This window comes from Micropterus salmoides, unplaced genomic scaffold (assembly GCF_014851395.1).
Source record: "Micropterus salmoides isolate LMB-PRFRI ecotype aquatic unplaced genomic scaffold, ASM1485139v1 Ms_hic_scaffold_4, whole genome shotgun sequence".
NCBI lineage: Eukaryota > Metazoa > Chordata > Actinopteri > Centrarchiformes > Centrarchidae > Micropterus > Micropterus salmoides.
The window spans coordinates 13,097,535-13,114,031 of NW_024043372.1; the positions used below are offsets into that span (position 1 = coordinate 13,097,535).

The 16,497-nt window shown below is 39.4% G+C and overlaps 1 protein-coding gene across 6 annotated transcripts in view; it reads right to left on the minus strand.

Moving 5' to 3' along the window:
* The window catches only part of tead3b (TEA domain family member 3 b), a 30,106-nt gene extending 13,609 nt beyond the window's left edge, over window positions 1–16,497 (minus strand). For 3 of the 6 annotated variants that reach the window (XM_038695832.1, XM_038695829.1, XM_038695827.1), the window contains exons 1-3: window positions 16,330–16,497; window positions 15,861–16,004; window positions 3,587–3,841 (exon numbers count right to left, since the gene is read on the minus strand). In XM_038695832.1, the coding sequence (XP_038551760.1) occupies window positions 3,587–3,593 (7 nt within the window). In that variant the 5' untranslated portion in view covers window positions 3,594–3,841; window positions 15,861–16,004; window positions 16,330–16,497. Of the gene's footprint in view, window positions 1–3,586; window positions 3,855–15,860; window positions 16,005–16,329 lie in introns of all 6 variants that reach the window. The other 3 variants (XM_038695833.1, XM_038695830.1, XM_038695828.1) reach the window with 2 other exon arrangements.

Here is a 16,497-nt window from a genome sequence, read left to right on the forward strand (position 1 = left end):
TGTGGCCTTCAGAGGTCAAAACCGACATAAGCCTCCCTCTAGCACTGAAATCTTTCTCTTTTTTTTGTATCCAGAGTGCTTTGCAGCCATGACAGCTGCAGGGCTGACAGAGAGAGAGAGAGAGAGAGAGAGAGAGAGAGAGAGAGAGAGAGAGAGAGAGAGAGAGAGGTGTGTGCTTGGGATTTTACATACCTGTCTAGACCAGAAAACGCAGGATGAACAACATGTCAGTACAACCCCAAAGCAAAACAAGACAAGCAACATGTTTTTGACACACACATTTCTTCTGAAGATACTTCCTCTGAACTTCGGGTGTAAAATGTGCCAACTATTTAATTCTATCAATGTCACTGAGCTAAAACTATTCTTTGAATGTTTTGCTTTTAGTTTGCTAAATGTCAAAAGACACAACAGATAATCAATCACCTACCAGTTAATTTTAAATGGGACAGTGGGAAATCTTTCTGAATGAATATGAGTAGAAAATGAAAGGAATCAAAGGATAGAAATTTTGGAAAGTAGGTAAATTAATTTTCTTGCTGAGAGTTAGATGACAAGACTGATACCACTCTTATATCTGTCTCTTAAATATAAGGCTAGCTGGTTAGCTTAGCTTAGCATAAAAACTGGAGAAACCAGAGAAACCACCTTTGTCCAAAAGTAGCAAAATCTGCCAATGAGCACTTCGGTTTTTGTACAGATTAAACAAATGACATATACGTTGTTAAAACGTGGGTTTAAGAGGTTCTGCTAAGTAGATTTTGTTATTTGGACACTTAGCTTAGGCTGGCTAGGTGTTTCCCTAGGTGATTCAAGTCTTTATGCTATGCTAAGCTGAACAGCTGCTGACTCAGCTCAAAAAGGTCGAAAGGTGATCATGCTAGTATCAAGGATGAATTCCTGAGAGTTGTGGTGGATTTAACACTTTCGAAAATAAATGTTTTATATTATAATGCACATCTTATGAAAAATGTTTGACATACAGTAACAAATATATTGTTGAAACTGTGATTACATCACAAACTAGAGTTTAGCTTCTTTAAGCATTGTTCATGTTCTGAAACAGCTGGAGTGATTATTAACATGTGTGGCTTATTAAAATTGAGTGTTATGTTCCTTTGAACTCTTTGTCACCCCTGAGCTCTGTAAATGACTGGCAATGCAACTGGGAAGTCTAGACAGGTTTGTAGAGCAAAGAATACACATGTATAAAGAAGCCATATTCTGCTAAGGCAATGGAAATTTGCAAAGATTTCCCACCAAATGAAAAAAGAATTCTGGCAGAACCAGTGGAATTCCCAACGGGAGCGATGACTTGACTGCATTTGGAGGCCAGTGGGAGTCTGAGGCTGCAAGGTAGACAGTATTACATACAGTGCAATCGTTAACATTCCCCTAACCTCACGTCAGGGCAGCTTTTAGATATCTGAGGTAATCACCTTGTGAGAAGGCTTCTTCTGGGGCATGCCTTGGCTCTGCCAGCAGAGCCTCAGATGACTTATTGTAAATGGAGAGGGTGTTTAGTGCTCTAGAAAAAAACAGGCCTCTGCAAGGGTCCTGACAGTTTGTTGCTAAGGGGGCAGATTTGGGCACAGCCGGCCTCTTTGTTGACATTCTCATGTCAAATGTATGGAGCCTGGGACACAACACTGCCCTAAACAGGACTGAAGAGTTATTTAGGTAAATTTAGAGATGCCTGCAGTGATTCGTGCTTTGTGTCATTCTGGATTATCATAGAATATGTTTACAAATACTGTTATTTTGAAGCATATGTCCCTCAGGTCTGCCTAAAATAAAAACTGTGATGGATTTAAATAGTTTCAATGTAATTAAAATGGTTGCATTCATTACTGAATCACACAAGACTGAGCATTGTATGATTAGTCTAACAGTTTAGTCTGTATGCAGCTTTTCTGTTGTGGGGCTGGAACAAATTCTTATTTTCATCATACAATTAATAAATGTATTGTTTAGTCTATAGAATGTCAGAAAATAGTGAAAATGCCTATCATGAAATCCTAGAGCACAAGGTAATGTCTAAAATGTCTTGTTTTGTTTAACCAACAATCCAAAACCGCCAAATATTCATGTAACAGAGAAAAGCAGCAAATCATCATGTTTGAGGACATGGAATAAGTAAATGTTTGCTTTATAAGTGACTTAAATGATTAATGAATCAGAAAAACAATTCTTGATGATTAACTCTCTAATCAGTCAATCCACTACTTGTTTCCTCACTACTATGATCAGAATAACAACGAGTTTCTCAGGTATGTGCTTGTCCTTGTATATCCAAATCTGCCTGACAAGTGAGAGGATGAGATTCCATCTTGGGTGAATCACGCCAAAAGAATCCCATCTGACGTCAAGTGCAGAAAAGCCACCCAAAAAAACTGTTCTTTGAAAACAAACACTAATGCTTCTAAAATACACACTCGGTCTGAGACTTTGGTAGCAATGATTGATGGTTTTTATGGTTGCTCTGAAGCCGGAATCAATTTCAAGTTTTTGAGACATGATGGACAATAATTAAAGGGCAGAAAATCTTACAAAGCATGGTTTGAGGGAGTTGAATTACCATGGTGAAAATAACATAATTTCACAAAACCAAAAGAGGTTTATTGAGGACAGCGGCAAATAAAACAGCAAAGAAGGCAGCACAATTACTGTCAATCAACATTTATTGCTATTCAGCAAAATCTCCAACTTCAAATGCTAAATCTAATTAGGAGAGGGTGCACTGTCTCAACAACAGGAATGGAAGTATGGGATCAAAATAATGAAAGACAAATGCGTTCAATTTCCTACACCTGGATGTCTGTGATTGTACCAAAGAACTTGCCAACACATCCATCTGGAGTTTTTCAGGACATTAAGCGTTCAACACCTGCAATTTAATGAACACGCTGCAGGAAATAGCAAAACTATTCTGAAACCATATGGATGTTTAAAATCTTCGACATGCCAATGCAATGTTTTTGTTCTTAAGCCTCGATTCATGCTGTGCTAATTATTGCTTATTTAACCGAGCCATCCAGCATCAAACGCAATATTTCTCCAAAAACCAGCGCCAACCAGTCAACTATCTCCCAGCGATACAGGTGTGGGGAGAAACGAGTGGATGACGTTCAGCGGTAAAAAACAAAGAACAGGTTTTGCAACGGAAAGTGCAGTGAGGAAGAGAAGAGGCAATAAAACAGTGGAGAGGAAAACAGGCTGTAAAGAAAAACACTGAAGAAAAAGACAGGTGTAAATCAAGGGGAGAGGAGCTGAGATGCTCTCAGTACACCAATCACTCTGAGAGAGCTGGTGCGACTGGAAGAACCTGCCCCTGGGTCACAGCACAACAGGTACAGACTTGTTAAAGAGAACTCAGCATGGAAAGAAAACATTCACCTCTGTGTCAAAGCTGTGACATGAACACAAGAGGAAGAAAAGTATTTTTCTTGTGTCTTTCTAAGGCACTATGGTGGGTTTGTTTTCTTTTACCCACAAATCTCTGTGGAATGGATGTTTTTCTCATTTTGTGCATTCATTATGGAACAGATTTCCATATAATTGTGTGGCTGTTATCCAGTGTACCCACCATACATCTTTCCCTCATCTGACAGGATGATTTTCCTCCTGCCACAGGGAGGGTAGATGGCGAGGGCCTCCTGGAAGCTCTGCTCAATATCGGGGCTCCACACGCCCTCGGCGTCCCCATCCAGGGTCTTGTCCTCGTTGTCCCCATCCAGCCCATCTTCTGGGCTTCCGTTGGCGCTCCACTCGTTGGACGCAATGGTGGCGGCTCCCCCTGGGCCCGACCCCGAGCCCCAATATCAAAGGTTCTGTAGGAGATCTGTGGAATAAAGCTGTTTTTACTGAATACCGAAATGAATTGTTAATCATCGTAATCATAATTACACAACACACGAAACCCAAAAAGTGTTAACAGTTTGAAACACAGGTAGGTCTGCTTTCTTTACCCAGACGGAAGTTAAAGGACAAGTGATATTTAACAAATCCCATGACAAGACCAAATCCACAATCATTGGAAAGTAATGTCTGTGCAGCCAAAGACTGATTTACAGTTGCTTATACCTCTCTACCATAGAGCTCCATTGTTTAAGCATTTAAAATACATCAGAGAGCCACACAATTGTAATCAGTGATATGTTTCAAAATTATGAGCATGGGCACTGTAGGTTTTACTATCCTGGTGATCTATATACTCACTGGTCCATGAAATTTGTATTAATCCACAGCTGCAAATAGTTCCCAACAAATGTATTATTATCTCCTGTTTGAGAAACATTTGCTAAAAACTACAGCGCCCAGCAGGAAATTACTTAGTCTTAATTAAAAATGAAACTATATGTTTGTTACCCTATGTCTTTAGTAGGAATTAATGGGCTTGGGTCTGAGTGCCACAGAGAGTGTAGGAAAGTCACATAGCATTGAGAAATGTGTTAAAGCATTGTTGGTTTTGGTCTATTCACGGGATTTGTTGACAATAACAAAAATTCAGAAAATCCTCAACCTTTAATGAATACATTGATTATGGGAAAACAATAATGACCAAGTAACAGGTGTGCCGTAAGCATGCCATAATTTAATATTTTTTCTTACACACTTCTCTGCCTAAACCACAATATGTACATCTTTGCAATACTAAAAATGTCAGTCATCATAAGGTAATTTCAGCAAGAGAAACTACTTCACATACCAGCATAGACTGCTTGTATCAATTCTGGTGGAGTGGCTGCAGTTGAAACTGCAGGTCATGTGATGCCATCTGGCTAACGAATATATTGCAAACAATTGTAAAACTATAAAGAAAGTGTCCTGTGTCACAACTTTCAAAACATATTCTTTCATTAGATCAATTATTCTGTATAATTACAAGAAACCATTTGTCTTATCTACATATTACTTTTGTGACAGTAATGTGTGGAGGAAATCATCTAGGTATGAGGAAGTCTGAAAACCACTTTTAGCGTTTGCGCTGGATGAACAAGTTTCATGAATCTGGAAAGAGTGTTCTCAGAATACATCCACTGCTGCTTTGACTACATTTTAACACGCCAAACTGTGCGTCAGTGAACACTGAACAATTATGATGCAAAACTGCTAACAGACAAATTTCAACTAAAGACCGGATCAATAAGATACAGGAGAACATGAAGCAGAGATTTCAATTTAATTATGTCTGCAACCTAATTAACAGCATTATTACTGTGTGAACTTAATCCCCTCTAAGTTTGTCTACTGTTTTTTCTTTACAAATATACACAAGTGCGTGTGAGTTTATGTAAAGCATAACGAGGAATGAATGTCATTCATCTACAGGTCACTACTTTGGCTTTCTTTGACGTTTTCTTTATTGCAGTCATTACATTTGTATGAACAAACAAAGCTTACCGTAATTATTACTATAATTTCCTATATTTAATTTCTCTGAAATAGCCAAATGAATGCAAGATATTCCATAGAACGAAGTTTAAAGACCCCACTAATCCAAACTGACCTCAAAGAATTCTTGTGGTCTGGGAACTGTGTCCCAATGTGGTTGGCTTATGGCTGACTGCAGGCAAAGATTTTAAGTATTTTTCAAGCTGCCTTTTCAGCATTGTATTGTTTCTATGAGGTAACCATGATCCTCCCAGGATGCTTGTGTTTCTGCTTTAGCATTTCTGCAGATGGATAATGGATTGACAAAAATGAGTGTTCCTGTGGGAAAATACAATGATTAAATTTTATTGATATTTTGATTTTATATGATAGAATGTTGCAAGCATGATCCGTTATCTGTTTTCAGTTGTTATATATATTCATAATGAGAGACAAAGTCTGCAATCTAAAATTATTGAAATATATTATATGAAAGATGGCAATGCATTATAACCCTAGAATCTCCCATATCCTTCTTTTCTTTATCTCTCAGTCTTCAGAAAGATTCACACTTGATAATCACTGTAGTTGTTAAAGAACATAGGTGGAGGATTAGTGACACTTCCTTTCTCTTCCCATCATCATTTAACAGGAATTACAAAAGATCAAAGGCGAGTAGACACAGTAGAGTTACACAGTTCCCGCAGTGATTTCCTACCACACACACAACATACAACCTGAAATTCATGGACATCACTGAACCCAAACAAGAGTTTGACAAATATCCACGAGTCAAGCTGCTAATTTTAGCTGACAGGGTATTGGTTATGGTGGACCCTTTGCAACAGGGTCACGGTGTTAAAACTCAACACTGAAACTGAGAACTCATCAGCAGCTCAAATGATCCATCTCAGTCCTCACAGACCACACGGCCGGATCGCTCCCAACGGCCACTAACAACAAATACAACTACAACAGTTGGGGTTAGTTTAATCATATTCTGTCCTGCCAATTTGTGAATAAATGCAACATACTGATACACACAGAGTTAGGGCTGCAACTAACAACTATTATGATAGTCGAAAAATATATAAATTATTGAAACGAATTATCGACTATTCGGATTTTAAATGTTGCCATGAACGATGCAACATTTATTATTGTAAAGTCAGGTCGTTGTGTATAATAATTATTTACTACTCTCCACGCCATTATCAAGTCATGGATCAAGAGAAAATGTACTCAAAATGTTATAGCTCAAAATGTGAAGTAAGTAAGTAAGTGAATAGCTTTTAATGTTAAGCTAGCTAGTTAGCTAACAAGAAAACCAGAGAGCCAACATGCTCCTGGATAACTGCCAAGCAAGGTCAGCGTTGCACTTGTTGCAATTCACAACTTTTTTGAGTCAATTTGTTGATCAGTCCTTTTAAGAAAATATGAATTTGCAACATGGTTTATTTTTCAAGAAACAAATGCCAAAACCTCTCAAACTCAAATCTTTCTCACTTAATCAGGAGATTATTTTCTTGATTAATCAATCATAATTTTTTCTATAAACTATGAAAAATGATTTCCAACAGCCCATGGTCATGTCTTCAAATGTCCAAAAGACATACTATCATGCATGACAAAGAAAAGCACCAAATCTCCACAGATGAGAAGCTGGAACTGGCAAACTTTTTGCATGAAAAATGATAATTCACTTATCAGTTTAAGTTACCTGCGACTTGAAAATTGTGATAGAAACTTTTCACTATTGTTTGACATTTTACTGGCACAAGGATTAATTGGGAAAATAATTCAGCGTTAATGGAAATAATAGTTAGCTTTAAATTGAAACACAAACAAAAGTAAATAAAACAGAAGGCACACATTATACATTGCTTAAATAGCTATCTCAACATTTATGGCAGCCTGTCATATCATTAGTCATAATGATTTGACCTATTTCATTGTCTTGCAGTCAGCAACCTGTGTGTTCTGTGTTGGTACTAATTAAAAACGAAAACTTCTGTGGGCCTAAAGAGCCATAAACAGCAACACTAGTGCAACTTTAAATACACATTTCTGCCTCCGCCTCAATTACAGCAGATGCTGTTTGTGTGGTCTGGTGTTAAAAAGTCTTTTAGGCAGCCCAAGTATTTCATTAACAAATGCACAGGTGCTGTGGGCAACAGCTTCAGCACAGCTGGGGCAAGACTGGTGGCATGGTCAGGGAGGGGCGCCCGCTATTGTTTATCTCCAATTATAGCAGAGAAAACACAGCAAACCTCCTCTGCACTGCAAGCTGTGAAGAGGAGCAACATTAATTAGTGTAACGCGCAGATCTGACGGCCTCGATGGAGCTCCGAGTGCTCACAAGAGTGTGTTCAAGTGAGGTGCTGTGAAAAGAGAGGCTCTTCACAGAGAGAGGGGCCTGAATTCCAGACATGTCCTTATTAAGAAAGGGCTGCGAGTGCTCACTGTTTCTCCTCCTGCCTCCCTTGTGTCAACCCAACGCCCTCCCCCCCACCTCCACCAAGCTCTCAGAACGTCTCTACCCAAATAAGGACAGGAGACCAGGGGATGCGTGTATGGGAGGAGTGGGTGGTGTGTGGGTGGGTAGGTTGGTTGGTTGGTTGGAGAGCAGAGGGGGAAAGGGGGAGTGTATGTGGGGTGGAGGGGGCATTGTGTGTGTATGTGTGTGTGTGGGGGGGTTTGGGTTGTCCAATTTAGGCGTCCACTTTGGGGTCTGGAAAACAGTGGGATTGTTCCAGCTGGAATGCAACATCAGCAGTGAACACGCTCCCGCTTTGTGGTGCTCAGAGCTCAGACTAGAGGCAGGGCATTGTCAGTGGAGCCATTTTTCAATACATCCTTTATTGGAGTCACAGGACTTAAAATCAGGACATTAGTCATGACTTCATGATAAACGTGAGCGGTAAATAAAGTTATAAGGACAGTTTTATGGCCTCAAACGCAACATCTAGTTTGACAATCGAAAAGAGTTTCACTAAAAGGACTCAAGATGAAGACCTTTGGGATTCAGTTCTCTAACATGATTTACTGCCAACAGTCAGTTGAAAAGAAAAGCTGTTGTAATTAACATATTGATTATATTAGAACAGCTGTTACACACACACTGTAATGTCCCTTTGAGCCAAGTTTCACAACATAGTAATGACTCACACGACAAAATAAACTGCAGATACAAGCAGCTGTGCACTTGAACACATACAATACATTACATGAAGACAGTTGAAACGTGAAACAGTCGATTAATAACAGAAAATACATCTGCAACTATACTGATAATCGATTAATTGTTTAAGTAATTTTTCAAGCCAAATAATCCCCAGTTCTACCTTCTCTATTTTAAAGTGATAATTTGGATTAGCGTTCAAACAAAAAAATGCCTTTAGGAGACCCAAAACTAGTATTATATCGGTTGATTGAGAAAATGATCTCCAGATTAATGGATAATGAAAATAATTGTTAGCTGCAACCCTCAACCAAATCACAAACCTGTGTGTAAGATGTCTTTAGAGGGTTGGTAGATGTAAGGGTTTATTGAAGGAACTTGACTGAATGACACGCTGCTCTCATATCTCATATAACACAAAAATCAGAGACACACCTCCCCTCCCACCTCTGGGAGTCAGGCCATGGGACTCTGAGACCAACACGCTACAAAATTCCATTGTGCAGCAGGAATAACGTTGCAAAACTATGCGCCTCACACGTTCATTCAAACAGCACCATTCATGCACCAGAATCCCTCTTCACCTCTTCCCAGGCTGAATGGAGGGATCGCATTGCAATATGTTTTCAGCAATCGGCTTATCTTCGTTCCGACTCCATCTATGAACCAACCAGAGTTTATTGCACTGCACAGAGTTTCCTTTTTTTCTTTTTAGACATGATTGCAGTGAAATGTCCCAATGAATTCCAGTAATTCTACTGAGTCATACTCGAGCTGCTGGGTCACATGGAGGAACGCTGTCAGTATAGCCTAAATCAGGAAAGGGATTCCATCACAGGCATTTGTTTGCCACAGAGTGTAGGAAATCCCTTACAAACACCTACAGGCAGGAAAACAAACAGAGCCTGTGTATTTCCGTAACAACAAGTGGACGGCATGACATTCAGGAGTTGACACAATAACAGTTACTCACTCAGAGAAAGCAGAGCTAACTATTTCTTTTCTTTTTTTTACCAGTAGCCAGTTTTTATTTCTCAATTTTATCTTCCACTGAACATGAGATCATCTTGGTACTCTCAGATGGACCAACCAGATGGGTTTCTACTTACACAGTGGAATTCAAAGACTACAGTCAAGCAAGACTTTAAAATTATTCTGTCAGGTCTATATAGCCTGATGGTCTCTTCTCCAGTCCACTGGAAAAAAATTAACATTCGCCAAACCTACCGACCAAACAGGATGGACCATCAGAAGTATATACAGAAACTACACATCCCACCATGAGAGCCATGCGAGCACACAGAGCTAGGACACTAGTATTAGTACAAAAAATGTTTGGTGTCCAATGTTTTATGCTTCTGCTTAAGCAAAACAACAGTCATAGAAACTTTTATTTTTAACATCAAGACAGCCTGAGCAAGATGCATGAAAACAAAGCAGTTTGAAACCTGGTGAGGAAATGGTCGGATTTTACAATTTTCTACCCTTTTTTAAATGCAATGCAAGAATCTATAACATTGTTATTCACTACACACATTAAACAATTTTGTTTTGATGCCAGTAATACCATAAAAGAAAACAGAAAACTGCATATAGATCAAATTTGATACTTTAAACCTTAATAGATTTTTTGGCCACTGAGTTTGAACAACACACTGACTTATTATCACCAGAGAAAGTTGATATGCCAACAATAGCATTCATTTGGAGTTGCGTTTCTGAATATAAGTGGAAGACTCACACTCATTTCAGCTCTGTTTTGGTCTCCACTAACACTTAAGGGAAAAATCTTTCTCTGTAGCTGCTAAATTATGGTTGAATGATTAAAAAAAAAAATCTATTTAGGATTATTTTAAGTGCAATATGATTTGCGATCTTGGTGGGAATGATACTTTTTACATCATTATTCTCATTTTGATTTTAAAAAACAATGTTAAAATGATTATGGTGAGATTTTTGAAGACCAGAGATGTTACACCGTAGAGTGTGATGTGTAGGCCTGGAAATCTCTGCAGCGCAACAACATTTCATTTAAAACAATGAGCTGAGAGTTGCTAAAACGCTCTCTCAAGCTGAGGCAAACTGCAGACTGTGATAATTTTCCCTGGGTTCATCACTACATTACACATTAAAATGTGGATTATGGCAGCTTTAATATAAAAAAAGTATTCTAAAAACGAAACATTTCATTTCGTGGTACTGGTTTTGATTTATACACATCTTATATATTCTTGTTATCACACTAAATATTGATCTTTGATATTACACAAAAACACCACGTGAAAATCATCCTCCAACCCTTTCTGTAAGTCTGTCCACCCCCATTACCATGACTCAATTCTACTGACTCATGTCCCAAAGCAGATTGTTAACAGATTTCCTTCAAATCTCTCTCCCACTGTAGATCCATCAAGCCTGTCGTGTTTGCATGTCTCTCCATCATTGCCCACTGGCATGATGTACATACCTCCATCTGTTTGTTAACCAATACATTACAGGATTTGTTCGTCTCTTTCAAAATACAGCCTTTGTTAGGTTGCTGCTAGAGTTGGGACACTTGTTGGCAAAGAACAAACCCCTGCTGGCAGCCGAAAGCCCCCCTGCTTAGCTGAGAGTTAAACACACCTCCACCGAACTTAACATTTATACACAGTAACAAATCCACAACCTAAAACCACACGTCTTGTTAAAGTTGAGGGGCGCTCACAGATGTATAGTGACCGCTCTCTGTCACAGTGAGACCCCCCCCCCCCCCCTCACACACACACACACACACACGACAGGAGGAAACAACAGGACTTGATGGCAGAAGGAGCAGCTGCTCTCTGAGGTCAGATTACAGATAAAGAAAACATTTTAGGTTCCAGGCCAGGAAAGCTGCTCTCTGACAAGAACTGGAAACACTGCCTTATTCCTCCTGACACACAGAAACTCACACAGATGCATTTAGAGCAAATGCACATGTTTAAGCGTATCACTGCCGCTAAATTCAGCGGAATACACTGAAAGTGATGAGCAGGCTTAAGTGTCTGCCTATAGTCTGCTGCCGACACCACTGCCTTCCACAGACTCATGAAAGCGTGAGCCACATATCCAAAAAAATCAGAGTCACCACCCTCCCCTCTCCCTCCTTGTGTCTGTGTTTGGCCCTAATAAATTCTCTCCAGCTCCTCCAATAACTTCCTCCTACTTCCTATCTGGCATGGCGCTCAGGAAACAATCAGAGCTGAGAGAGTGAGAGGAGGGCTGGACAGCCAGAAGCTCACATGGCAAGAGGCAGAAAGAGAGGCAGAGGGAAAAGCTGAGACAAACGCATGCACGCGCACACACACACACACACACACACACACACACACACAACGCACTTCTTGTCAAGTCAAACATTTGCTACCACCTGCATGCCCAAGAAACACAACAATGCTCAGAGTAATGTCCTGCACACAAGAACGAAAATGTGTGAAAATGATCTGAGCTGGAATCTGGACATACATTTTTCAACCACCACAACTGATTCTTATTTGTTGTTTGCTTGTTAACAAATCACACAGTGTGGAAGCAGGCTAAACCAATCTGAGATAAGAAGAAGGGGTTATCGGTTTCCTAAACAAGTCACTGAGAGACTCAGGCAGATAAATTAATATCACAAGTCCGAGCTAGAGCAAGGCCTGATTCATTCATTGTTCTATTTTAAACACTGGATGCTGCTGGCTATGTGGTCTACCTTGAATTGTAACACTTTCAGAGAATTAAGCCTAAATTCAGCTGAAGAGGGAAAGATTGACACAAAACAGGGCGAGTGCGCCAGAGTGTTTTCCTTTTTTCTTTTTTATAGCCTGAATCAGCATTTTAATCGGAAATTTTCCAGGGAATGTAGCAGAGAAGCCATTCTAGCCTGAATTGGTCATTTTGTGGTGAGGGGAGCGGTTTGAAGCCATAATCTGTGAAACCTTTAAGACATGCATAACTTTGCAGCAGAATGCATCAGCCAATAACTCATCTAACCATTTAAATAGTGGAACAAGGCATTAAAAGCAGCCATGGCTTTGATCAGGGCCATACAGAGGGGACTTTATAGAGGGGACAAACTATGATTAGACATTAGAGACTGAACCAGAGACAAAACGTGTTGCACATTTAATGCATGTACATATACTCATAAAGTCCTGGTCACCTTCGAAATCACTCAGACACAAGTCATTTTATATTAGGACCAACCAAAAGGAATAACTCTGTAGTGCTGTAGAGGAGATCTTCCCCCAACCCAAAACACTCTGAGCACAGGGATTAAAGGGGTTTCACATGAGTGCCTGTGGGTCACTGGAGCTCCAGGGTGACAAACATGCCTCACACACACATCTCTGAAACACCAGAAGGGCCCAGTGCAAGAGGGAGCCTCCTATAATCTATAATGGAGGATGGAGTATCCACAGACACTGACACACATACCCCTGTAGACACACTTTTCTTGTGAGCTCTTCCTCTTTAGAGTACAATTATGTGGAGCATCGCTCCTAACAGTTGGTCGTCAGAGAAGGAACAACTAAAACGTTTAACAACTTAGGGACAACTGACACAAAGACTATACTGTTCTAGGCCACTCCCCGGCTCCTCCCCTGAGTGGTCCGAACAGGAGGCCAGGAAGCTTATCTGTTAAAACCTCATGGTTTGGAGGATATGTAAACATGTGCAGTGTATTAACGTGAATACAATGTTGATAAATTGTGTTACTGGAGACGATCACTTTTGGTTGATAGTAGAGTGCAGTGCTTAAGATTTTGCACTGTAATAAATAGTACACAGCACAATATGCTCATCTACACAACTGCACTCTTTAACACAACCACTGCAATTTAGCATCAGACTGCACATTGTATTCCAGATTGCCATTAATGCCCTTCTGCTGAGAGCTGTGGGCTTTTCTCTGAGGCACTCTGTGTGCTCACCACGCAGACATAAGTGGTATTTGTTCAGATCTGGGTTGACAGAGGGGCAAGTGTCCACCATTTGGACGAGCACTTCTGGGGATGGTGCTAAAAAGCAACCAACGTCTGCACAAACGGGCAAAAGCTCATTAGCTGTTCTTCTGTGGGTTTAACACAAACGGGTGAAGCTCCCTCCTGACAAACGGTCAACAGATCGGCAACCAAGCAAACACTCTGCAGAGTAAAGAATGGATGCACTTCAGCACTGGAATCAGCAGAACACCACAAGTGATTTGAAATAGCTCTGTCTCTACAGTTTCCTAATAAACATATGTTTTAAAAATCAAAAACATCAGAGGATTACAGACTTTTTTAACCCTCATGAAGAGAACAGATGCTCATTAACTCTTCCCTCTGATAAACGGCCTGCAGGAACACAGCTGGGGAGTGAAAAGAGAGAAAACGGCCACTTTAAGGGGATATTACCCCAAGTAATCTAATTGACCTCCCTGACATGGGTGAAGTTGTAAAACTTTCCCCTTGCATTTAACTCTCACACAAGGACACAACGTACATGCAAAATCCACAATGGCTGAGAAACATAAAGTATGTTCAAGGGGGAGAAAAACGACCACATTGTACATTGGGAGGCCTGATGCATTCATGCTGCATAAAAACAATGAAGGGGAATCTGTCGGAGCAGCAGAATGCTTAATCCTTTCCAGATTTACCCATCAGCATCAAAATCTATTATTAGGCATCTTGGCGTGTCTCATTTACCAAGGACACATTGTTTGGTTGTACTGGTTGGTTGTTTCATTTCAGAACATCATTTCCACATGTTATCTTGAAAGTAGCTCTCAAGAAGGGCTCAACCGATGTTGTCCCTCAACCGTCACCTAACACAACCCACAGGAAAAGAAAACATGCCCTATGTTATCGGACCATCCTCTGTATCGGTGTTGCATCAAAAGTCGTAGCTCAAACAGACACTGCCTGACTTCAAACACCTCACCAAGAGACTGTCATATTTAAATTCACAGCAGCAGTAAAAACTGTTCCCTCGTTGAGGAGCTTTGTTTCCCCACAAACTTTTTGAAAATGTTAAAAAAATATGTGAAAAATATATTTTGAAAATATTACATTTTGTAAAGTTAAGGAATGTTGCTGCAGTTAAAACAAACAGCAGCCAAACAGAAACGTTAACAGGTTATTCTGCTTAATGTGAGCAACCTGACAGACTGCATTCTGTTGTTTAGAAAAACCTGTTGACTGGCAGTGATTTAACGCTGCAGCTCATATGACTGTACAAATTTAGCATGAAGGAGGTGCTAACATGTCGTTTTTACATTTTCTTATCAGCTAAAATAAACTCTGTCAAAAAATAAATAAAATAGCAAGTTTACCCCAAGCCTGAACTAACAACGCAGACTGAGAGCAGGTGTAGCCTGAGGTGGCCCTCAGGATAATTATACAATTAGCTTACATATCCATGCATCTCAAATCCTCACCTATGAATTATGTACTTAGTAGGACTTTGCAGAGAATCATCACATGCCCTGTTTGTTGGCACAAAAGAAAGACAAATAAATGAAAGAAAGAAAGAAAGAAAGAAAGAAAGAATGAAAGAAAGAGTTATACTATTGATATTATTTATTGATACAAACAGCATGTTCTTGTGCCAACACTCACAAAAGCCATTTTCTTTTTATATAAACTTTGTTTATCACTTATTTTTTATGGGTTCATCATTTCTTCTAAATTGACTAAAGTAGAAAGTTTTTAATTTAATTTTAAAATGTAGGGTTTAATGAGCAGCTAATAAACTAATACAGCAGATTTGGTATTTGTAAATAAAACCTACTAGCATTATAGCAGGGATGTAACAGAAATTATTTTTGGTATGCAGAAGTGGAGTTCCAGGTTGGTAAAAAACTTGTGAAGCCTACGTGAGTTACTTTTAATTTGTTATTTGATTGTGTACATTAACTTTGCAATAAATTATGGTGTTTTATGTATTCAGTGTTCATAAATAAAGTATGTTTTTAAGTGTAGTTTAGATGTGTTAAAAAAAAAATTATGTTTTGTAATCTAAAACTGTATGCAAACAATGGTCAAATTTGGACGTTTATTAATGAATGTCTTGATAAACATTTGTGTTTGTGTTGCGTTAATTGAAATGTATGTTATAGTTAATAAATTGCAAATCTTAGCAGCACAAAAACAAAAGAGAAAGTAAATATAGCTAAACCTTGTTGTTGAAACAATAATAATAATGTCTTTGTAAATGTTTGTCTAAGTACCTAAAACTGCTTCTTTGTGTGCATGTCTACTGGTGGACTTGCTTAGCTTCATTTGGCTATGCAAACAAATCAAGAACTTACCTTTGAGATGCAGAGGTCCAAACCAGACTGAAGTTGTGTATTCCTCCAAATGGTTTTGTGTTTCTCTCTCTCTGTGCCTGTAGGTATAAACTGTTGGATTCCTCTTGAGGAACAAGGCTGGAAAGGGTTGGTTCCAGGTAGGTACTGTGCGAGACAGAAAACAAACATATTGGCCCTCTTCTCAGCTGTCAAAACAGAAGCTTTGTGTTTTTGTAATTGTGTGTGTCAATGAGCGGGCAACCGGTGGAAATATGATTGTACAGAGCCTGTCAAAGATATCCCTGCACACCAGGAAAGTCAAACACAATAGACGATCAATCTGCAAATGTTTTCTTCCCTCCCAACGCGGGAAGCTCCACGGAAAAATGTAAAAAATGACAATGATCCGAAAACTTCACCGAGACAAGCGGCATGAAAAAACCCCCCAGAAAAGGGCTCTATACAGATAGAGCGATAGTGGAGAACTTACCTTTTTTTATTCTGGCAGTTACCTCCTTCTCAGTGAGAGCAGCTGGACAGTTTAGTTAGTTTGTTATAATTTGGCGCCTTGTTGTTTTCCGTAATATTTCTCAAGGGTTTGACAGTATAAGTGGAATGTTAAGTATGACTTTGGTATGAAATCAACGCACTACACTGG